The 25,528-nt window shown below is 46.8% G+C and overlaps 1 protein-coding gene across 1 annotated transcript in view; it reads right to left on the bottom strand.

Moving 5' to 3' along the window:
• FOXO1 (forkhead box O1) overlaps positions 1 to 19,253 on the bottom strand; it is a 65,639-nt gene extending 46,386 nt beyond the window's left edge. The window contains exon 1 of the mRNA XM_075741935.1: positions 18,397 to 19,253. Coding sequence (XP_075598050.1) covers positions 18,397 to 19,005 — 609 coding nt within the window. The 5' untranslated portion in view covers positions 19,006 to 19,253. The remainder of the gene's footprint in view (positions 1 to 18,396) is intronic.
• Positions 19,254 to 25,528: the final 6,275 nt, after the last annotated feature.

The following is a 25,528-nucleotide window of genomic DNA, read 5'->3' as shown; positions in this document are numbered from 1 at the left end:
GAGTTCATGCTTCCAGGTAAAGATTGTTTTTTTGAACTAAGAGGAAATCCTATAAGGTTTTAATGTTGCAGTTTTTCTCCATAACAAACCCTTCCATTACGTAGCAGATTGTGTATCTTTAAGATATTCCTTTTCTTTGTAACACACATCATCTTCGCTTTAGAAAGTAAAACTTTCCTTACTAAGCCTCAGCAAGAGAAAGCAGGATTTTACAAAGCAAAAAACGACAAAAACACAACAACTCGTGGCACTCACGATTTAACTCACATTTCAAAGTCTTCTCATTTCCTCTCTCTCGTCTTTTCTTATAAACACCACAACCAAAACACATTTGTTTGCTTTGATTTTCAAAACCCTACTACTCCTAAATATGAGGAAATTTCTCTGCAACCCACTGAGGTTACCAGCACGTTATAGCCTTTGTCCCTGTATCGAAACCATCTAGCCTTTGCAGACTTTCTAGGAAGCACAAAACAACTCACAGTTCAGATATTTCTTACGTCTGTCCTGAGAGCGGACGAGCCTGAGACTGACGGATGTCATGGCCATCTCTGGTTCAAAGAATGTATTTCATCATACGCAACCAGGATGCACAGCATACTGTTCCGTATCCCGTTTGGCTTTCAAAATGGAAAAGGGAGAGAATCCTCTCAGACTGCACACTCATGGAAGTTATGTTATTTATTTGGGAAAAAAAAAAATAATATTAACCCTATCTATGTGTGAACTGCGTGGTTGTGCTCAGCCTTTAAGAGACCAGAGTTAAGATGTCCCAGTGCTGGCAAGCAGGGAGTCAGGCGCTGGTTAAACCCCATGTAAGACCGTCGCCTTTCCACCTCCTTGGAGGAGCAGACTGTTGCTACTCCATGTGACATCCCTGACTTCTCTACAGACTAGGAGATTCGTGCTTTTTTAATCCCTCTTAGAGAACCTTCTTCCCAATCCTTTAGTGGCCACTGTGGTATGGACAAGGTGATGCTCAGAGCTTGGTTTCCAAATCAATTTGCCAAAATACAGCCTGTACAGAGAGAAACCCAGAAGTTCCTGAACTCTTAACATCTGCATGACAGGGCAAACTGGGCCAGTCCCTCAAGAAGCCAAAATACAAAGTCCTCACATGAGCTGGAAACAACATCATCCGAGATACCATCTTAGTCCTATGCACTCAGGACCACTGGCTTGAATTTGATGGTTATTTTGTCAACACTTGAAACTGTTCCTTGGCCTTTTCCCTAAACTGATGGTATCTCATAATTTGAGCCTAAAAGGATCTCTGGGGATGTTCCCAAGGGCTGCCTCATTTCTAGGGAGTTATTCACCATGCCTGATGAAATTTCTCCTTGTGAACAGTTAGAGCAGGAACCTATTCTCCTTCACCGGCTACTGATCCTAAATAGACCAGCCTCCTAAGCTAAAAGCAGACTACATAACCCTCTTCATATCTAGCCGTCTTCTTTCCTTTCTCTTGTTACCCAAGGGCTTTCCTTGCCACACCAAGAGGTACTTTGAATCACAAAAGTCAACGCGCGGAAAGGAACCACTAGGTTTAACTAAAGGCAACTATTAGGCTTTGTAACTTCAGGCAACCTCACCTGGAGTTCAGGACTGTGGTCTACACACCAGCTAACCAGTCAGGGACAAAAGAGAAACCTCTGTTTCCTACTTTGAAGCTTCAATGGTGCAGAGGAACCTCAGAACCTCATCAGACTCTCGCACAACCGGTTCCCATCAGCAGTTACACATGTGATCTTTAGGTTGCCAGTAGAAGGTGAAAAGTCAAATCTTAAATGGCAAACGAGATCTACTTTTCTTACTGGTGCTACCTATGTGAACATTAACTTAAGATTTACATGGCAGGGAAAAAAGGTGTTAATGGGGAGAGGGAATATTCAGGTCAGTACAGATGTGTTTTGCTACTCTATTTCTATTCCTCATGTAATAAAATTCAGGGCTAGAAGTACTTTAGCAAATCAGGAGCACAAGCAATAAACCAGGTCACAAATTTCTGACAATAAAAGCATATTCTGCCCTCTGTTGTGTGTTTGGTTTGGGGGTTTTTTTCCTTAAATTTGGAAGGAAGTTTCACATTTCAGTATAATTCAGATCATGTTAAAGACATTTCCAGGAAAACGCACATTTCCTACAGCAAAGCTCATTTAACAGTCACTTAACTGCAACAAACTTAAAGCCTTGCTTGGCAATTTCAATTTCTCCTTTGCATGATTCATTTATCTGTGGGATAGGCCTGAGCAACGGATTCTCCCAGTGAAAGACAGACTAATCAAATTATTTCAAGTCAGGCAGGTATTCACTTTATGCCATTCAGCCCCGATGGCAAAATCTCTTGCAATAGCAGATGTCCCAACATTAAGAAAAAAATATTCACAGGCTAAACACTGGCTTAATTAGAGCCAAGAGGTAAAGCTCCTACAGCCAGAAAGACATAAATGTTATCACTCTCATTCCTCATCTTTCACACTGCGTTGTAAGTAGCTTATAGGGTGCATATATTTTTTTTTTTTTTTCTAGACATGCACTTGACAGAGCACAAAACTACCCCCACATGCAAGGTAGCATTGATAAATTGCATCCCAGTGGCTGGCACAGAGAGGACAGATTTTTGCAAAATGTTGAAAGATCCTGGCACAGTGGCCAGCAAACCTGAAAAGGCTTGAGGCTCTCCACCCCTCCTTCTGTGCAGATGGGCCATCCACGTGTATCCAAACATACTTAGTCCAGAAGAGCAAAAATTCTCCCTTTCCATTTCCTTGACCTCCAAATGAGGAAGGGAGATGGGACTCAAGTCAGTCACCCCAAAAGTCTACAGAGGGCAGCACAGCAAACTCCCCCACGACGCCTGCGTCCCCAGCCTCGCGCGCTGCGGTTGTGCAGGGACACCAGCTGCTGGGCCACCGCAGGGATGCCGCCCTGAGAACTTGCTCGTGAAAACGAAACGCCACCCTGGGCCAAAACTGCAAATCCAGCTGGTGCGTTACTAAACCCTGTTGTTCAGCAGAACAACTGGAGCAGTTTGGAAACTTCTACCTGAGAAGAAACCTCCGCAGCCACAACGCTGCCCTGGGTCACAGACAGGAAAATATAAGAGGCTCAAAGACCCTGGCAGGAAGCATATTTTAAATGCCGTTTACTGCTACTTTTACACAACATGCCTAGCTAAAGACACCTAATCTGGTGTAATTTTTGGTGTAAATATTTCTTACTTCTGTCTCAACCTGGATTATAACTTGACAATTAAGATGTTTGGTGTGCTTTTGCTTTAGCCTGGTTCCCAAAGGACAGGCTGCAGCATCGGTTTGACTGCTGGGTATCTGTGCTGCAAGGCAACAGCTGGCTGGCAGTGAAAAAACACAGCAAACACCAGCTCTTGCCCCAGGAGTAGATGGGAAATATGGGGAAAAGATCAAGCAATGATGCCGATAACTACAGTGGGTTATTGTCTTCCTCCTCTCCCATCAACCTCTTCAGGCTCCAACAGCCACTCAGCCCTACACCTCCCCTGGTGCCCTTTCACTACACCCACCAATGATGCTCTTGCTCTGATCATCTTCAAAAATGAAAATATTTCTTCTCAGCTGTGTATAGTTTTGAAGTCAATGGTTTTTATTTCACACGTGAAGAACCTCCTGCACTCCTGAAAGCTTGCCAGCCTTTCCTCCACAGTACCCCTGGCTCTAAGAAAAGGCACTGCCTCCTTTAAGAGCATCATGACGACACCGCTGCCGCCACCATTTCCTACGTTCTCAAATCCAATACAGAGGGCAGTCACATGCTCCTGTTTATACATCTCATAATACAAGGCCCCTATTTATCAATAAATGCCTTGAGGTGCAGAGCAAAGCCCAAGCTAATAAAAATCTGCCAGGATTATCTGCTGGTGTTTCACATCAGCAACAGCAGTGGCCAGGGAAAAGTGAAGGGAAACGAGGATGCGGCAGAGAGAGTCCAAAGAGTAAAGAGCAAAAGGAAGGGGCTGCTGCAGGTATTGGAAGAGTTGGTGGATGAAGAGAGAGGAGAAAGAACAGAAGTAGAGGCCTAACTTTTTCTTTTCCTTTTTTTTTTTTTTTAACTCTAATCCAAGGCATTAAAGAATGATTTTACAAAAAAATACACAAAGAGACAAATGCTATGTTTTGCTCAGTAAATAACTAACCATTGGAACCCATGGCTGCAGGATAACTATTGGAAAAATAGCTTGCAGTGATTAAAAAGGGATTAAATGGGTTTTATAAACAACAGTATCTGTTGTTAAACATGCTAAAATAAAATTACAAGAGTTAATAACCCATTTGCTCCAGGGCATAAACTAATCCACATCTAAGGGTAGCAGAGATCTGCCTGCATGTCAGCTCGATATCTGGTGCAACAACTTCTCTCCATAGGCAAGCGATCTTTGGTTTTAATGCCTGGCATTTAAAAATTGTCTTTCTTGCCTGAAAAGAGAGCATGCTATTGTTCAGGCCTTCAACTGACCTCACATAATGAATTCTGGAGTTTACCAGATATATCATTCCCTTGCGGGGCGGGGGTGAAATGCATGAAAAGGGAAGAAAACAGTTTAATTGCTCCACACATCGATATTCTGCTCTCAATTTCTTCAAATACGGTTTATCAGGGCAGTAAAGCCAAGCACATGAGATAAAATTCTTGTAAAAAGCTTAAAGACACGAACAAAGCACAAAATCTATTAGTACTTTTTGGTGCAACAGTTCACCAGTCAAATCAATTTATGAGAAAATTAAATCTTTAGGACAGGCAGCAAGGGAAGATTTTTAATATATTATAACAGAAAAATTTACTCTGCCTGGTAATAATTAAAGCATTATCTAATATTATAGCCTGTTCTCAAAGATGGAATAGGGTTGAAGTACAAACTACTCAAGATTATGATTCCAGCCCTCTCCAAACCCAAATCCAAACCCATGAATCTTACTAACAGATTGGCTAGCCTCCCAAATAATTGCTGCTGGACAAAACACGAGATGGGACACAACATGTCCAATGCTCCACTGTGGTTATGAATTTTTGGTTTCAAATGCCAGCTTGCTCTTTCCCACAGGTAAGATGGCTGCGTGCTGGGGATGCTCCTCCCCTGGCTCAGGAGAGCTCCTGGAAGAGCAACCCTTGAACATCAGCCCTACAGAACTCATTCCATAAGTGACCTTTCCTTCTACACTGCCAGGTTACACGCTCCAGTGTCATTTGTCTACAACTTTTTTTTTTCTTTTTTTTTAAGGGTGGTGCAAATTACAGCTGGCTCAGTTTGGCAATCCCAAGGGTCAACATTTAAACTGTGTTTTCAAAGCAGGACCTTGCTATGCTCTACTTCAACTCACTAGCAGGCCAGATCAAGCATGCCTTGTGAATCTGCAAAGTTTGGCACTGACCACCCAACAGAGTAATATCAATGCTGGAGCCACAGGTTAAAACTGATAACCAAAGCAAGAATATAAAAAGTCTGCTGGGGGGGGGGGGGAAAAGCTCAAACTTAAATTAGTTTTACAGTGAATGCAAACATACTGTTTTAGACCACTGTATGTATATATTCCCTCTCCTCCCCTACTGCTGAGACAGCAAAGCATGTATGGCAGATGGCATGATTCATCTGAAAATTACTCTAGCAGCACTCTATTAGCCTCTAAGGAGTAAACTAGGATAAAAATATTCTGAATGTTAACTTAAAGTAGGCAGTTGTCACGAGGAGTCGTCAGGTCAGCCTACTTGCTTAGTTTGCAGAATTTTTCATTCAACCAGCAATAAGCATTATATATGAAGATATCACCATTTATTTGTTCTACCTACCAGGACTTAATCCTCAAGAAGAGAAGCAACTGAGGGACAAAAAGATTTAGTTTCCCACACATAAGTAAAAAAAGTACCAGCCAAAGTCAGGCTGATAGCCACCGCACATCCCATTAATGATGGCACCAGCCATTTCTGGTGAGATGGGATGGATTCAGTTTCTAGAGACCATACACCTTAGTTGGGAAAACAACTTCCCACAGGCCCAGTAGCTAAATGTAAATCTGCTCAGTTGAAGCCATGGAAGGGACCTCAGGAAGTCTATATTCCCTGCCCCAAGGCATCAGCAGTTAAGTCCAAAACATCTGCAAGAAACTGCCTGGTAATAACATCCACCGAGGGAGCCACGTCCAGCCCCAGTCACAGCCCCCCAGCTCAGTCACAAGTCCACAGAGGACACAGGTAGCGAGCAAATACCCCCGAAGGGGTGAGTGAATGCAGTGAGGGGCATCTTGCCTCTGCTTGGCCATGGTCCCGCTCCAGGCTCCCAGGGCAGCACTGGCCACCAGCCCCCATAACCCACAGGGCAGCTTGCCAGGAAAGCGACAAAAACCCCCAAAAAACTGTGTCACATTCAGCGTCAAGGCAGCCTTACCAATCAGCCTGCCCCAAAAATGTGATTAGAGCACCGTGCTATCATTCCCTCTCCTTCACTCAAAAGGCAGGAGTCAGCAGTCCCACACAACTTCTTCCAGAGAAATTAAAAACCATAGGAAGTAAGAAATTGGGTAAGGAATTGGGTTCCCAGCTGCAAGGAACACTGAGCACTCGCTCACGGACCTGTTGGACTAGCACACAGTCCCTCCCACTGAAACTTCATCGCTAATTTGAAAAAAAAAAAAAGCCGACACTTAAAAGATGGTTTAGATTATGCTGACAGTACAAAAACTCACTACAGTGCAGGACACTTCCTCAGGAGTAACAACTGTAACGTTAATTGCCTTGACTCTGGGCCACAAGCTAAAAAACTCATTCCCAAATAAACAGTTCACGAGAATCAATTTATTTTTTTGCTCCATCAACAATAATCCTCGGTCAACAGAAGCTGAATATTTGGTGTGCTTTAATACCCAGGTTAACCAGCCAGGGGGTGAAGCCAGTAACGCAGTTACCCTCATCTTTGGGGAGAAGGTGGTGAAACTGTGCTTAATGTCATCTCTTCAAAAAGGCGTTTTCTACATATGTATATGCTACCACGTCAGCCTCATTGCATAACTGGGTTGTGCAATCATTGCAAATTCATTTACATCTTCATTTTTGTTCCAGAGCTCCAGAAGGGGGAAGGAGGGATTGCTGTCAAAGGACGGGGTGGACTTTGCAGAACTTGTCTCCTCGGGCACAGGACGATGGGCTGAAGAGGGGTCAGAGGCAGTGGGAGGGTGCCAGGACTCCCTCACTAATGCCACCACCACTCACCCAGAGCAGGCGTTTGGAGCAAAGTCTTAGTTAGAAACCTCAAAGCAAAGGATGACTTCATAGCATCAGGGAATGACTAGCATTGGCTTGGACTGCAAGCAGAGAAGATTATGGTTTCTCCTTTTAATACTTATTACTATGTCATTGCCACAGAACTGTAAAGAAGAAATAGGCAAGACTGCAGTATCAGGTTTTCATAGACTGAACAAACTGGATTATTCAAGAGCGACTCAAGTTTCCTAACAAGCATGGAAAAGTCTGCATTAAGATAGCATGTCTTTATTTTCCCAAAAATCAATTTCAACAGGCTACCTTTTAAAATACTGCTTTAAACTCCCGTCCTCATTTTTATTTCAAGAAAGCATTGACTGCATTTACTACATTTGTGGATAAGGGCGCCACACACCAACAGCACCAGGGACCAGACCCTAGACCAGAACTAATACTCCATGAGCTAGAATATACACTCACACAACGTTAAGAGAGACCCTCAGCTCTTGCAGCAAAGGGTCAGCCGTACAGACCTGACACAATAGTTTTACTTAGAGGCTGTGTATATTCATCAAGGAAAAAGGGGAAATAAGGCAAAAAAAAATAATTAATCCCCCAATTTGAGCCAAAAGAGAAAGCTCCTGGTTCAGCCCTCTCCACACCTTTCCAAGGTTTCCAAGCATCATGCCACCTGCATTTAAAACACAGAAGTGCCTTCCAGCTCTGCCTTAACACCATCCCAAGGAGGGCAGGGCCAAGATGCTGTAATAACCATGAAAAAGCGAAGCTGCTCCGAGTTAAACCTGCAGTCACGCTGGCTTTTCACATCTGAAAAAAAAAAATTACATCTTTTTTTGGTACTGCTTCCTTCACTATAGATTTCTAGAAAATAATTAAGATCTAAATATATCTAGCTAGATAAAAATATGTAGCGCATTTTTATTTATGTTTGAATTATATAACACAATTTGATCAGATCACGTGTGAGGCTGTGTCCTCACCCAGAATTTCAAGTAGTTTCTGGTTTGAGCTGCAGATCCATCAGCTGAGCAGAGCTCAGCTCAAAGAGGCAGGGCTGAAGTAGGACAAGTGTAAGGGTGGCGAGAGGCAAACAGCAACTGCAAATACCTGAACCAGATCTGGCCCCGGCAACTTAACCTTCCTTAACATCATCGCAAAGCTCATTAAAAAATATATATATAATTAGTAGTAATACTAAGGAATCTAATCAAGAAATATTTATCTTGGAACAACACTTCCATCGTGCATCTTTCAGTTCAGCACAAGCACTGCTTTCCTCGCCTTGAGCCTCTGGACAGGCTGGAACGCCTCACTGAGGAAGAAAGGCAGCAGCACGGCCGGGGGATGCACCTGAACGGCCCCAAGCTGCGAGGGACCGATGTGGTGTATCACTGCAAACTCCTCCCTGTAACCGATAGGAGGAAATGCGATTCCTTTCCCTGACCTCCCCCCACACCCGAGCAGCAAACAGCAGTACCCCCACACCAGCCCGACAGACAGCAGCGGTGCAGCAGGACCCCGCCAGCAGCCGCCGGGTCACGGCTCCGACACCCAGCGAAACCCGCGCAGCAGCACCCTGCCAGCGCCGGGGCAGAAGCCAGGCTCCAGGCTTTCCCGAAAAGCCTTCTGCTCACACCTCCCCGCCTCTTCACGCCTTCCAAGGCTTGCATCCGAGGGGACCGCTGTTGAGGGCAGCTGGGAGCAGCCCTCGGCCCCGCAGCGCTCCGATGCCGGAGCCTCACAGGGCAGCGCTGCAGGGGAACGGCAAGGAAAGGAGAGGGGGACTAACCAAACGGTTACAAATTACACCTGCTAATTAAGCATTTCCAGAGGGGAGCCAACAGCGGGAATAATCCCTCTTCCCTCAGCGCGCCACCGGGATCCCTTCAGAGCCAGGTTTTCTGGGAGAAGGGGTGGTGGGGGTTGCAAACAATTACATTTAATTTGAAGGTTCACATTTGAAGAGAGTATTTTTGGAAAGAGAAATCAACACATTAACAGCGAGCGGGAGCACAGAGCGCGTAATCCTTTCACATCCTGACAGGGGAGAACTGCGGAGGCCTGCTATGAGGCATCTCTGAATAACAGCATCTTCATTTTTTGCATATCTAATTAGGAGTTTCTATATATTGCAAAGCATCGCTATAAGATATAATTAAGTTGGCAAACACTAAAGATCTCTCAGTCTGTAAGTATGCTTTTGGCAATCAAAATTTAAATCTGGATATATATCCAAGATACCTATAGCATAGGTACTTTTTTTTATTCTAACAATTACATTCAAATTAGCAGATTAACTCGAATCAGTTTTAAGCAAATGCAAGTTATGAGCAAATCAGCCTCCACCACCACCACAACAGTGTATTTTTGGATTGTTAGTGTCCTTACTCCTGTTAGCGGCTTCAAATACATTTAACATACATTAAACGGCAGCAGACAAAGTGAAACAAGTTTTGCCTAAATCTAAGAAAGCTACAGATGCCAGAACTTAGCACCGACTTGGACTTGAAACTCAGACATGCCAAAAAAACATATGCAATTGCACTAATTCCCACTGTGGGAACTGAAAGGCAGCTTCACATAACACAACGGGCAACAAATCCATTCCTTTAATTTCAGTCGCCAAATTTTAATTAATTTCCATCCAGGCAAACATTAAGCGTTTCTGCTGATCTTGCAGGATGTAAGCTCATTTGCACAATAAATGCGGTCTAACAAGTCACCACATTTATAGCAAGTTGCTTCAGTCTTATCTAACTGCATAGTTTGAAAAGTCAGTGATGGGTAAGTGAAACTCCACCCACGTCACAGTTTCTGGAGTTAAGCATAAGAAAACTGAAGAAGTTGCTACCTTTTCATTGCAAACGAGACTGCCAACAGTATTTGGACAGTTAGAGTCCATATTCTGAACTATACATATAGCCCTTGTTTAGGAAGGAGAGAAAGAAGCACGCAATTATGAAATTTTCACTTCAATTTTCTGCTACAAAATGAATGTCTGTATCCCAATGCTCCCGAGCTCCCCTTCCCAAAAAAAAGCAAATCAAAGATCCTCTGCTGCCCACTCACGGTAACTGCCAAAATGGGGGGGGGGGGGGGGGGACGGAAAACAACTCAAACTTGAATTAAATTGTATAAATTTAAATAGCTCAGCATATTAAAAAGGTCACAAGTTCTGCCTACGCCAGGAGGCACATATCACTGCAGCATTAAAGGAGAGACCATCAGTGGGAACAGGGATTCCCCAGAAGGTAGATCTGCCAGCAGAAGGGGCAGCCAGGGACACAGCCTGCACGTAGCGGCTACTGCCCATCTACACACCGCCAGCTCCAGCACGGAGATTTAAGACGAGCTCCAGGTGAACAGCAGCGGTGTAGCTCCCCACACACACACCAGATATAGCCCTTTTGCTCCCTTGCTACCCTCCTCCTCTGCAACCTATCAGCCTCACCAGCTGCCCTCTGCATCTCCTGCCTTTATGAACCTTCAACTTTCCCCAAAACTACAGTTTCCATGGAGAGCACAAAGGCTGCTTACATGTATAACTCCTTCACGTTCGCACACCACTCATTTCATTAAAAAAAAAGGGGTTAATTTCTTGATTTCCACGCGTGATGAAAATTTCATTCTCATACTAACTAAATCAAAAGGGGGGTGTCTCTAACATTTCTAGAGAAAGATGGCAACACTCAAGAAGCAGAGAGCAGCCTACTTCACCCTTTCACAGCCTGACACAGGAGAAGCAAGGAGGTCTGGCATGAAGTAGCCTCTGTATGATATTAAAAAAAAAATACTAATTAAATAAGAGCTCTTACATATTACAAAGCATAGCTAGGAGACATAATTTAGTCAGCAAATACTATGGGTTAAGGGCACTTCTGTTTGAAAACACTTTTTTGGCAATCAATCCAAATTTAAATCTGAATATGTACTATTTTAGAGACTGTGTCGCACACACACAGTACACTCTCTCAAGCACGCACATGCCAGGCTCCGGAACTTACCGGAGCACAACCAACACAACCCCTTTACCAACACAACCCCGTAGACCTATGCAACAAAACTAGCCTTGACAAAATGAAAAAGGAGCCTCACATGCTCACACCAACGTGAGCCTGGGCTGCAGTTAACACACCAGCAAAGCACATGGGGAAACACGGGCTGCTTAGAAATGCAATCACAGCTATCCCTGGCACTCTGGCTTGAAGCAGCAACAGGACTGAATGCAATTCCAGCTGCATGGATTCCTAACATTCCCAAAAATTACGTTTCTATGGCTAGAACAAGAGAAGACTTGTACCTTTAAGTTTAATTAACTCTAGAATAAGATGTATTTTCAAACAGAACTATAACATCATTGATACTGTGCAGTGATGCAAGACGCCTTTAACAACAGTAAGCTGTCTGAGCAAATTGAGAGCTCCCCTCCGCTCCTCCAGCAAATTTCCAATCTCTGTCTGATGCAGCAGCTGTCAAGAGTCCCAGGAGGTTTTCAGTGACCACATTTTTAAACCTAGCCACTTCTGGTCCCATGTACCACAAAGGAAAGCTTTGCTAAACCTTTACCATTTACTGCAGAATTGCTTCAAAACTAAATACATTTGCCTCCTTAGATATTAAGTGATCTGGTAAAGACCAGTATCCACTATCGAAATCTAGCACAAGGTCTAATGAAGTTTTTAGCAGATAATCATCAATTCAGTAAAAGCAGCTGACATCGTTCTTTTTACTCCTCCCCCTCCTCTGTTAGGAATGGAGACCTACCAAGAAACTTCATGATACAGCTGCTGCACTGCTAACTTAAGACGTCTGCATATCACAAACTACAGTACAGGAATGAAGCACCCCATTTGATGAACACACTTGAATAACATTTACTAAGTGTATTTAGAAATAATACTTCAGTGTGAATAGCACTTGTCCTCAGAGATCAATTTAATTCATGCTGAAGCTCTCTGTGGAGCAGCAGAGATGCTGTTCTTCAAAATGTGACTCTTCCCAATGCACTTCATTTCTGAAGTGCAGCCTATCGTCACTAAGAGCAGTGTTTTCCCTAATATTTAAAACCCATTTTGGCAACTACACTTACAAACAAAATGCTACAAAATTCATTAAAATATTAGAATTCACTACCATATGCTTAACTATGACTAGCAGCAGCCAGCATCAGTGAATTTGAAGTTCCTTCTTCGTACAATATTTTATTTTACTTTATTTACAATAAAGTAAATATATCCATTTTTACATGTTTCTGAAGGAGGAAAAGAAACTATTTACCAGGTATCTTCACTGCATCTTACTTCAGTATTCATTACTCAAGGTTATAAAATCATTTCCATTAGAAATCCTTGTTTCATCTATGAACAAAACAGAAGGGGCTGAAGGTTGAATCTCTGTAGCCACAGCCCTACATATTTCACAAATCTGTGGCTGCAGAATGTATCAGCAGTTTTGTTCCAAAAGCCAAACACTCATTTTACAAAATATTCACCAGTTGTGTAAACAGTGGAGCATATATTTGGGTAGTATTATGCTTTGGAAACTGAAAAAAAAAGTCTGAACAAGCATCTCAAGAGTACATCATTTCTAGAGTCTTATTAAAAAAACCTAAGACACCAAAAATATTGCCTACTTTATTGCTGATCATGTTGTTTTTTTTAAAAAAAAAAAAACAAACCTCTCATACCTTACCTAAATATCTTTATCCACTTATACCACACTGCTTCCCCTTTCCATCCCAGGCAGCAAAATCCCCAGTTCCCTAAACCACCAATTTTACTGACAACTTGTGAAACAGTGTTAAGTGATACAAAAACAATGATACTAAGGAAGCAGCTGAGTGTGTCATAAGGAATACAGTGGCAAAGAGAGCAGTTACCTCATTTTTGTATTGAGGTTCTTTAAAAATCAGGCACTTATGGAAAATTTAGTTCATTAAGTCAGTATACAAAGCCACTCAGGCGTTTTGTTTTGGTGTTTAATCTTGCCTGTAATCATACAATTAACTGAACAGACATCACAGCAAATAGAAAATGAGCAAAGAAAATGAAGACTATTTCCAACAAATAATTCAAGGCCCTGATGGGAAGCTCAAAACCACTCGTGAATGCAGGGACACATGACACCGGACAGCACAAGCCACTGGCAGCGGGTGCATCTTGAGCATCCCAGGTGCTGAGAGACATCGCAGTCCCTCCTGGCCACAACCTGCCTGCTGCGCCGTGGGATGGGGCAAGGGATGCCCCCAAAAATTGGGCAGGAACTTACAGGTTTGAGGCCAGAATGGGCTTTTCCCTTCAAGCTAAGGGCTGAGGTCAAAAGGGAAAACATAAAAGGAGAAACAAAATTAAGTTTAAAAGGAACTGGGCATTGTGATACAGCTTTGCCGTGAGTTATTGGGGCGCAGGCAAGGAGAGCACCTTGCATCTGCAAAGATTAAGCTGAACTTTCATACCCGAAAGCTTCTCGCTTACTAAGCGAAATGCAAGCTGGTGACTCACAGACAGACCAGGAAGGCTGCTATAAAGGACGTTTTTAGCGGCAGTGAGCAGGTATGCAAGCCACTAAATAGTAAAACTCGCAACAGGGTGGGCAGGGGCTGGGACTGGTCTGGCTGTTTCTCCAAGCGTGACTCCACTGAGATCAGGCGTCACGGCAGAGCAGATGCAACTACAGCTTCCAGCTGTTGAGGCTATTACTAGTGCCACATGTTAAAAGGTATGACTGTAATCACATCTAACTTGGCAGAATCCAGAAACAGAAAAACAAACATAAATACTTACATATGCGTGTGTGTCTGCTACATGTATAATACAAGATGCTAGGGGGTCCACAAATCACCTAGGGAAGCATCTAAAGGGACGGAGGTAAATGCCTACAGGTATGAAACCAGCATTGAGGGAACACACAGGAATTCTTCAAGGCAATCTTCAGTTGTGATATTTCCACGTAGAAAAAGAAATGTGTGATAAAAACCTCACTTTAAATAAATTGTATATATCTCCACAATTTAAATTGTTCACTGATCTAGAATCAAAAGGGTTGGACAACTTCCGTGAATATTATTCTTGATTTCTCAAAGTCTTTCAAACACTTCATACTATGTGTGGCTTTTGAATCAAAAACCCAGAATATATTTTGCATTCCCTACAGAATAGAGTCATGACCACAGAGTATTCCTCCGGTAAGGCCGCCCAAAGCACTCGTCCCACGCCTGTTTTGTCCTCAGGCTTTCGGGCTTACATCCATTCATCTTTCTGCAGCTAGATATCATCTATTCTCAGTCCTTCAGCAATGGCAACAAATAAATTTACGTGATCAAGTTTCCTTGGGACTAGAAATCAAGGAGGTGTAAATACCCATGCGACCTTAACACCCGCCACTGTGAAAAATAAACAGCCCATCCACCTCCAGATGAGTGCCACCAAAACGCTCTGTTTTAAGTAAAATTATAGGTTTTGATTTGAACCCATTTTCAAAAGCAGGCTAAAAGGATGAGATCATTCAAGGAAGCTTAACTGTGATAGCTCCTTTACAATAAATCTCAACAATTTTGCCATAAAGCAAAGACATCATGAAATATGCACATCACAGAGACATTTTATACTTTATATATGATGATTAACCAAAAAGCTATCAGATTTGAGTAAAGAAAAAGTTATCTACAGCTGCGGTGAAGTTCTTGGAGGACTACAGACTGTCTTAAGCCCTGTGTCTCCCACTTGCACACTAAAACCAGACGTTGCTTTCACTTGACTACTACTAGGAGAAAAGTTTCATTCTTCCATGCAACTTTCACAATTTCTCTGTTATCTCTGAAACACATCTTGTTCTTGCTTCAGCTTTCTCTGAGTAACGCCAGTCGCTATCGGCACTCATTCGCATTCGGTAATACAGCAGGTCTGGCAAAGCCCATCCCAAGTGCTTCATTCAAGATAGCCACTGCATGGGGGGGTCACACAGACTGTGCTCCCCTGGAGTTCAAGGGGGTGTTTTATTTATAAAGCAGAGATTATGCTAATAAAGTCTGGAATAAACTACTTTGTATGTATGACTGAGAACAATTTTACCCAGTTAAATATGCTACTATTAATAATTTTATGTTACTACCTTTAGCTTCTACTCTTATTTAAAAAGCCATTTTTATTTGAATGTTTTTATTCAAAGAACTTGGATGCTATTTTGAGCTCCTAACAGATAATGTTGACACCGTTGAACTTTTCTGTTCAGTGAAAAATGAAAAAGCAGTTTGGCATCAGATATTAAATCAGGGCAGTACACATTCACAAGCATTACAGCAGTTAGCCCTTATCTTCTGGGTGAGAAACACAGCCCTGCCACTATGCAGAAAGTGCACATGCTTTTTAATTTTTTCTGTATTTCATAGATTTTGCACATAATTTGAAAGGTGACTTGTTTGCACTTAGAAATATGCAAACTCCAACAAGGTAAAGGGTCTCAAAGTTTTATTTAAGGGGAAAAAAAACCCCACCCTCTCATTCTCAGACTGCGAAACACCCGCGCACAACGTACTCCCGGCCCTAAGTCAGCGCCAGGCTCTAACGCGAACCCGCGCTCCCTCTGTCAGCAGAAAAATCCGTCGCTAATCTATGCTCATCGCCAGAGCGATGCTCCTCTGCCGGGGCCCTGGCTGACTCAGGCTTCGCTCCCAGCCCTGCGCCCGCACCTACAGCGGGTCCCGGAGCTCCCAGAGCACGGCCAAACCAAGACCCTCCCGAACTGAAAAATAAAAATAACCCTTACTCAAGCGGAGCTGTAGATAAATGGTGCTAAACGAGGCAAACGGGCTGCATGCCTCGACCAGATCAGTTATAGCACTGACACCCAATGGCTGACAGTAACTCAACCTGAAAAGGTGTTTAAGAAACATTGCATTTATCTGGCTAAAGTGGTAAAAACTGCAAGCGTGTAACTTTCTGAGCAGCCTGGCAGTGACGCAGCCAAAGGCAGGGATTAGGGCAACATGTGTCCAATGCAGAACACACTAACTACTTAATTACGGTAAGCGAGTACGTGTGCGTTTACCCGCTAGCAGTGGCAGGGTACCTACTGCACTTTACCAGAGGGTACCACAGCCAAAAAACCATACTAGTAACGGCTGTCCCTGTCATAGCAGAGGTATGTGGGCATAGGAAGAGCTCGCTCTGTCAGCAAGAGGAGTGCAAGGCTTCTTACTTGCTGAAGCACCACAGGAAGAGCAGCAGTAAAATAGGAAGCACCTAGTAAGTTACACAGCTAGCAGAGTTTCTTATTTGCTCGCTTGAATTTGGGAGTTCTTTGCTTTGATTTTATTTTGTTTGGTTTGGTTTTCAGTTCTCTTCTACTCATTCTGAAATTGATGCATCTTGCTTTTTTTCAAGGAGACTGAAATACCACTGGAAAAAATCCCAGCATTTTGAAGTGACAAGTTACCTTATTTAAAAGTTGTCAGCTATTAATCATTTCACTCCTATTAAGGGTTTTTATGAAAGATGTCTTCAGATAATTATCCTTTAAATTTTCTTAGTCAAACACATTGATAAAAACTAATAAATTACTTTTAAAAGCCTTAAAAGCCTTCAGCTAAAAATGACTTTAAGATTAATCTGCATTTCCTCAGCAGGATGTTGCTGACCTCTAAAAAAAAATAAATTTACAAAAATCTGATGTAACAAACATTCCTAGCCACGCAATTAAAAAAAACATAAATACACAATACGAGTTGACACTTTCTTTTTTTAAAAAGGCAAATAATACAGATACTAGAAAGAGAAGCAAAGAGTTTGGCTGGCCCCAACTGGGCCAAAGTCACAAACACACCAGGACGCACTGGTACCGTGCTGGGTGCATGCACCTCACGCATTTATTGCCATCATTTAATCCCTCACAGGGCGGAGGAGGCTCTGCCTTTACCAGCTAAAGCTTATTCTGACAACACTCTCACGCAACAGCGTCACGAAACTACGCGCTCTACCTCCGAAACGAGCAGGGGCACAGGTGGGTGACACTTTCTCAAGAGAGGCCTCAGAGGAAGAGGATTTGTTGGCAGAAGCGTTAAGCCTTCCCCACCCACAGGGATGCACAGCTGGAAGGTACCACGGGCCTCGTGCGGCCACTACCATGGTGGGCAAGGGCCAGCACGGCCACACAGCCTCGCAAGAAGTGACGCAATGCTCAGGGCAACCTGCCCGGGAGGGTGGCCAGTGCCCACGGGGCCCAAGGGGACCTGGGGACGAGCCTTACGGCCTGGCTCTGAGCAGCACCAGCCGCTCGGCTTCAGCCTGCGCAGAGCTGAGCACAAATCCCTACCACCAACAGGTTACTGCTACCAGCCTGCTACGGCTGCAGAGGCTGCGCTGCAGGAGGAAACTCTTTCCCACTATTTCATAGGAGAAAGACGCTCCGGCAACCAAAGTTTAACAAAGCCATCAAGACAAATACAGCGGCTTACTCATTAAACACACGGTATTTTTGCAACCCTTGTCCTGCCGCCGCTCTTTCCCCATCCCTGTTTGCTTCTGCCCCCTCTCCACCGCCCGACGGCAAACCCCGCCGCACCGGGGCGGCTGCCGGCACGGCCCCCTCCCCAGGGCCGGGCAGCCCCAGGGAACCCGGCGGTGCCTCCGCACCTCCCGACGGCCACCCCTACGACACGAGTGTTGAACCCTGGCCACGGCCGGCCGCCCCGGGAGAGCAGGAGGCAGCGGCTCTCCTGCCGGGTTTGCCCGGGGACGGCACCGTGACACGACGTGAACTTTTGCTTTCAGCGGGGCAGGGCGAAGGGGGAGGCGGAGAGCGGGGGGGGGCGGCCTCGGCCCCTCCTGCGCCCCACCGGGGGGAGGGCCAAACCGCTTTTTTTTTCCCTTAGGATTTTTCCCTTAGGAAAGGTGAAAAAAAGTAAAATATTAAGGAGAGGGAAAAAAGAAGAAAAAAAAAAGCAAAAAAAAAAAGCATGGAGCCGGAGCCCTGCAAACTGCGCGGCGGGCAGCGAGCAGCCCGGGGGAGGGCAGCGTGCCCAGCCGTTTGCAGCGCCGCGGCTCCCTGCCCGGGCAGCAGCGTGTGCAGCGCCGAGCACGGCGCCCACAGCCCCGCGGCGGAGCCTCCCGGGACCCCCTTCCGACCGGGGGACCCCCACCACCCGCCCCTCACCTTCCAGCCGGCCGAGCTGTTGCTGTCTCCCTTATCCTTGAAGTAGGGGACGCTCTTGACCATCCATTCGTAGATCTGGGAGAGGGTGAGCCGCTTCTCGGGGGAGCTCTCGATGGCCTTAGTGATGAGGTCCGCGTAGGACAGGTTGCCCCAGGCGTTGCGACGCGACGAGCTGCTCTTGCGGGGCTGCCCGGCCACGGGGCCCGGCGACAGTCCGGCCACAGGCGGCGGCACCGGGGGCACCGGCGGCGGTCCCGGCGGGTGGAGGCGGCAGCCGGCCTCGGGCGCTGGGAAGTCCCCGCAGCGGCAGGCGGCTGCCTCCGGGGGGGCGGCGGCGGCGGTGGGCAGCGGCGCGAAGTCCTCGCTCTCCTCTAGCAGACTGAGGTTACTGATGAAGTCGGCGCTGAGCGCTCCCGAAGCGGCGGCACCGGCGCCGGCCGCGGCTCCGGCCGCCCCCTCGGGCTGCCCGCCGCACGACGGCGCCGGGCTGGAGGTGGCCGAGCTCGGGGGGTTGAACTCCGGCCGCGGCAAGGGCCAGGTGCAGGAGCGGGGCCGCGGCAGCGGCTCAAAGTCGGGGTCGATGTCCACCAGCTGCGGTGCCTCGGCCATGGCGGGGCCGGGGCGGGAGCGCGGCAGCGGCGGCAGCAGCAGCAGCAGCGGGGCGGCCGGGCTCAGCGCCGCCGCCCCATGCAGGCTCCGGGCGCGGACCGGCGCGGCCCCGACGGCACGGCCGCCAACTCCCCTCACGGCTCCGGCCCCGCCGCCCTGCCCCTGCCCGACTCCCGGCTCCCTGCCCTCCGCGGCGGCAGCAACAGCAGCGACCCGGCCGCCCGGCGCGCACCGACTGGAGCGACCGCCCCGCGCGGGCCCGCCTCCAGCCTTCCTCCTCCTCCTCCTCCTCCTCCTCCTCCTCCTCCTCCCGGCGGGGAGGGACGGCCCGCGCCGCGCCAATGGCAGCGCCGCGCCGCCCGCCCGCCTCCCGCCGCGGGGCCGGTGTGGCAGGAGGGTGCCGGTGCCCCCGTGCTGTTTCTGGGTGGTTTTTGTTTTCCGGCGGCGGAGGGGGGTTGAGAAGCAGCGTCCGGCGGGCCGTGCCCCCCGCAGCCCCGGGCTCGGCGCCTCGGAGGGGCTGCGCGGGCGGTGCCGGAGCTCCCTTGCCCCGCCGGGGAATCAGCGCCTTTCGGCCGCGGGGTGCGAAGGAAGTAACTCTGCTCGCACGGCGAGCGGCGGGGGGAATTGCCACGGAAAATGCCCCCGCGAGTGTTTCTGCCTTGGTCCTGCCGTCCGCGCCGACGGCCCCGGTGCCTGCCGCCCCCGGGCACGGGCGGGGTCTGGGGGCATGCCCGGCTGCAGCGGGGCGGCTGTGGGGGGGGTGCAGCGGGAGGGGTCCGGGCCGCTCCCCGCTCCCAGCAAGCAGCCCGGCGGCGCTGGTTCCGTGCGGAGCGCCGCTACCGCCCGTCTGCCCGCCCCGTGGGGGCCCCGGCAGCCCCCGCGCAGGGGGGACGGGACCGGGGGCTGCGACAGCTGCCCTGCCTCCCTCCCTCCCTCCCGCCCAGGCCGGCTCTTCGCCAGACAGTGGCTGCGCCTTGCGGAGTGATAAACCTCCCCTTCGGCTGAGCGTGTTTTCATACCGTGAGCTGGTGTTTTATTCCGTGGGCAGGCACGGGAGCTCGGGATGGTTTCATTTTAAGTCTACTATTAAACATGCTTTGTATTTTTCCCGGCAAACCCCAAGGCCACACAATTTAGTAAGGCTCGTATTCCCCCCTTCCAAAGAGGCAGCAGTTACAGGACATGCCACCTCTGCCTCCCGAGCCCATAAACATACAAAGAGATATATGTTCGAGGCAACACAGACGTGTTATTCTGTTTAAAATTGAAAGGAAGAGGTTTGCTTAAGGTGGGGAAACGATCCCAGGGATGAGGCACGACTCGAGACCTTGTTCAAACTGGCAAACCCTACTCTTTAAAAAAATCTGTTTTGTTTTCAATAGGAGGAGTGCTTTTAAAAAATATGCTTCAGACATGGCTTAGTAAGTCACAAAATTCACGACCAGCCACGGCATCTGATGTTGCCTGTCGAAGAACCGCTGGAGCGGGGTAACTGTCACCGTTGAGCCAGCAAACCTGTTGCTCTTCCCTCCTCTCTGCATCAAGGCAGAGAGCGTTATGGTTATTTAAATGTGGTTCATATTGTTCCTATAAAATATTTTCTGAAAATGAGTAACAATAATGAAGGAGAGAGGGTATAAAAGCGGATTTAGGCCCACAGCATGTAATTTAGTGACAGATCATACATCTACATACACATGCTATCTATTATGAAAGCACTTTTTAAGACGTGCAGTGACACCTAACTATGTAGTTAGTGCAACATACGCATAAGTGCATAGAAACTGATCAGATTTTAAAGCACTGTTTTTATCATGTTTATTTTCCCAAACGCCAAAGGTGATTATACCTTATTATAGGTTGGCTGCTTGTCAAATTTCAGAGTTGCTTTGCCTTTAAGTAATTTTATGTTTTCCAAATCCTGCAAAGGACTCAACCCATAAATTTATATTGTTTAGCCTACGGATTTTAGAAAATCCCCTTTTTTTTCCAGTTTAAAAAAAAAAAAAAGGGCAAAATAGTCCCAGTTCAACCTAATAACTTGCATGCCACGTTTCAGCTTGGAACAGCTTTATCCGGCAGCGTTACACAACTCGGCTACAGTAGTTGCCCTGCAATAAGGGAGAGCACCCTGCCTTGGAGAAGCAGAGATTATATAATGGTGAGAAGCAGCCAGGGACACACAGCAAATGGATGTGTTTAAATGGGAGCCAAAACAAAAGAAGTGCCCGAGAACACTGAAACGTTTTCTTTTTCTTTCCTTGGTGTCTGGGGGGAAAAAAAAAAAAAATCAAAGAGCCAGACTGGCACCCATCCCGCTAGAAGAAATGGATTTATTACCCAGGCTTTCTTCTAAGGTCTTTTTTAAAATCTCATGCTCCTTGCTTTTTTATTTTGTCAAAAGTTGACATGTTATTCCCTGACCTCTATTGGTATACGCAGATGTTGAAAAAAAGCAGCTTTCCTTTGTCAGATGCCAACTGTGAAAACTGGGAAGAAAGCTACTGCCGTGGGATTTTCAGAAGCCCTGGTGTGTTCGTAGCTCAGCCCAGCTTGGTCTGCAGGATAAGGGTTGTATTGCCCTTTCTCGGTCCTACATGCCGGTGCCGTTGCTCACCTCCCCTTCTTGGCGGGGCTTTGCCACATTCGTGCCCCATGTCACTGATGTTTTTGCAGCTCGAAACTTAGCAGTGAACACAGAGAGCAGTTTGCAGTGAGGGGTGAGGGACATGGAGGTAGAGTGCGATAAAACCAGAGCCTTCAAAATGCTGCGTTTGCTCGGCAAATGGGGCCCTGTGACTCACAATGCAACAGGCAGAGCTTAGCTCTGTCACGGGGATTTTGACTATTGCATGCTATCGGCTGTGCCCAGGTCTGCCAAGGGTTGGAGGAAGGATGAAGACTGATCAGACGATGCTGTGCACTTTCCTGGGATGAGTAATCCAGGCAGTCTGCTCTGACTTCGGCAGAACCTCCTGGGTGAGTGAGTCCTTCTGCAAGGCCCCGGTCCACACTTACGTGGTCCTTTCCTTTCCTTGTAGGATTTCTTCTCTCCATCGAGTATTTGGGGATTTAATCCTTTCGTGTCAATCAATTTCAGAGTCAAAGCAACCAAGTGACACACATGCCATGCACAATATGAGGCTCACGCGAGCTTTGTGCTGTAATGCCACCTGCACCGCTCTCCCAGTGCACCCCAACGCCATTGACCACCCTTAGGACATGCTGCCGTGAACAAAACCATCCATTTGGCTGCTGAAGGGGGGCTCCTTCCTCCTAAAACAGCTCACCACAGTGATGGCTCAGTACAAGAAATTTTACCGCATCTACAAATGACAGCATTAAGTTTATCTCATCTCCCACAATGCCGAAATGCTGATGGATGCACCACAATTCATTTTCTACTCCCACGGTCCTCCTCCTACACTCCACCTTTTCATTTCTCTACTCCTACTCCTGCTCCAGTTTTCCACTCCTCTACAATACAATATCTCCTATCATCCTTAGCATCAACTTGCATTTTTTTCAAATTAAAGACCCGAAGATTGCCTTTTATCATAACTGGAATAAAGCGCAGCCTTATATTCATATTCTAGGTTTGAGGCAGCCAAAATAAAGGATCTGTACTGTCTTTTTACTACTGTCTGTATAATGCACTCCCTGAGGTTTTGATCAAATTCGGCAGGAGATTACATGAAGTTGAAAGCACTCATATTCTATGTACAGCTCTTTTTTTCTACATGTATGTGCACGGTGAGAGAGTACAAACATTTTAACAGAACAAAAGCAATGATGAAATACCAGTTTGCACCTGGTACCATAAGAGCTGGGAGAAAGCTTATTTTCTGAGGAAGGATGGGGGAGTTCAGCACCTCCAGTTTCCTCCCACGTCTCTCAGAAGGGATTGACTTGGGTTTGCAGTCTGCGTTTCCGAGGAGCCTGCGTACGGGAGGGGTGGTATGGCACCTCAATCACATCCCCTCCTGACCTGGGGTGCTTCAGAGTCTCCCCCCACAGCAGGGTTTGGACATGTCCCAGGTGGAGGGGCCATTCGCACTGTCCAGCTGAGGGAGTTCCAGGTGCCTGAAGCTCTCCCAGCCAGTCTGAGCCTTCTTCAACAGCCACTGGAGAAAGGCAGCCCCATCGGAGCACGTTTCGGAGCAGAAGCTTAATTTCACTGCTGTGTGTTACCTCCTGGGAGTGCACATCTCTCCCCATCAACCACACAGACCACAGAGGGAATTTAAGGATCTGCAAATCCCTCGCCATGATTTGGTGGTGCTAATGCCCCCACCCGCTTTCCATCCTGCCCTTCGCCTCCTGCCTCACCCAGCAGCACCCACACACAGGTCGAGGTCCAGCTGGCCCAGGGAGAGGTGGGTGTCACCTTTAGGGTCCCTCTGCGGTCGATGGAGGGAAACACATCCCCCCCAAGAGTGATTCACCGCCCCCAGTGGCGGAGCTGACCGACCGGCATGCCAGGCTCTCACTCCGAGTAGGTCACGCTCGCTTTCAGGCCAGCAAATCCCACCCATCCCATTTTATAGCGCATGGAAAATGCATAATCGCCGATTCCCCTGTCATCGTGTCCCCAGGATTTTTGAGGCTCCAGAAGTGTCTGGTGGCTTGGTGCAAGCCAGAAGTGATGGGCAGGATGACGCTGACGACTTGCTCAAGTGAAACAAGCAGCACTCAGCCTCGCCAGGCACAAACTTGCACGTTACTTCTCGTTATCTCTTTTACCCTAGCACCTCTACACCCCAGAAAGGCTGCAGCCCTCCTGAGCTCAACAGTGAGAAAGAGACCGTGCTGCACGGCGTCGGGCTAACAGGTTAACCGGGCACTGCAGAGAGACAGCAAAATAAAGGAAAAAATTATTAGTCCTACTTTCCAGGGGGAAAATTGGGTGACCATGAACTCAGATAATACGCAGAGGACCTCACAGAGGACACAAGTGTAGATACAGATTTTTGAAGCCACGTCTACCAAATCCCAGTCCTTAGGCTTAAAAAAAAATCATGTCACCCAATAGTTGTCAGGGTACTTGCTGGTGTGGGATTTGAAGTAACTCTGTCTCAGCTCCTCCCCGCGCTACACACAGGTGAAAATCCTAAATGCTCCCAGTAGAGGCAGTGAGGCCCTTCTGGATTTACATCTGTAAGGCTGAAATTAGGGCCAGGAGAGCTTTGTAAATGCTGGCTACACTGCCTGCCTGCCTCAATGGACCTATCTCAGTCGAGAACTGCCAGATCCTTGCATAGTGTGGTGCAGCTCCAGCCTCCAGAAAGCCTCCGTGCAGCCCACCCCTTCTTCTCAGAGGAGATGGGAACCGTGGTTGATGGGAGAGCTGCCCAAACAGCCAAATGTGATCTCCTTCACCTCCTCACTGCTTGCCATGGGGAGCCATGCTGCTCCAACCAGGGTTGTCACAGCAGCTGCTGCATCCTCAGTACAACCATAACCACCTCCTCCTCCTCTTCTCCACCACCAGCAATCAGCAGCAAGTCTCCAAACTCAACAGCAGCAGCCCACAGCCAACCCCCTCCTTCTTCCCCAGTTTCTCTACAGCAGCTTTGGTGGCAGGGAGTGGCCGTAGGGCTCTGCCAGAAAGAAGGGTGACAGGGAGCCATCAAGAAGGGCGAGAGGGAACCATTAAGAAGGGTGAGGGTGGAGTTGTGTTCTTCAGACTAGGAGATGGAGCTGCTGGGGGGGGGCAGGGGTGTGGGCTCTCAAAATCTTGGTGCAGACCTAGTGGCTGCTGAGGTTGGAACACTTGGCATAAAAGAAATGCCGCAATAAATATTTAGTTAAATAAATTTTAAAAAGGATTTAGTAAAAAAAACTTTGTGGTTTTTTTTTTAATAGCTAGTAAAAATATTTACTATGTATTTTTGGACAATTTCCTTTGATGTTGTTCATACATCATTTGTCCTCAGATCTGCAAAAATGTAAACTATTAAGATTTCAGGGCAAGGTTTCAATGGTTTCACAGAAACCATTTTTAAGTCACACTATTTGAAGGAATCAGAATTTAATTTTTAATTTCCTTGTGCAAGAGTTCATGTCAGAAGTGCTCATATCTTTTTCCAGTCAAAGAAAAGAAATAATAATACAACTTTACTGGTTGGTGCGATTAATGCAGCTCAAATTCCTTCTAAGTGCGGCTGTTACTTAGCGTTTGAACAAAACCATGTTCACTGAATAAGCTCAAGTGAGACATACATTTGCTGGGAACCACAGTCTGCTGCCACAGCTCATAAACAGAAGAAGGTAAACTGAGGAAAATATTTGACACAAATTAATCTCTTGACTCTCTCACAATCTAGGCTCAAGACCTCCATTTAAACATATATCCTCTTGCACCCAAGTACACACATCCAGAAGTGAAAGACTGAAGTAAAATACGCCGAAGAAATGATCCTTACCAGGATCGATACAGTAAATACTAAAGGTAGCGTCTACGTAGCGATATCTGGTTTTAATGTGTCATGTGCAATCACTGGCTGTGATGTAAAAACAGAAG

This window comes from Balearica regulorum, chromosome 1 (assembly GCF_011004875.1).
Source record: "Balearica regulorum gibbericeps isolate bBalReg1 chromosome 1, bBalReg1.pri, whole genome shotgun sequence".
In the NCBI taxonomy this organism is placed as follows: Eukaryota; Metazoa; Chordata; class Aves; order Gruiformes; family Gruidae; genus Balearica; species Balearica regulorum.
This window is presented reverse-complemented; position numbering and strand designations above follow the sequence as displayed.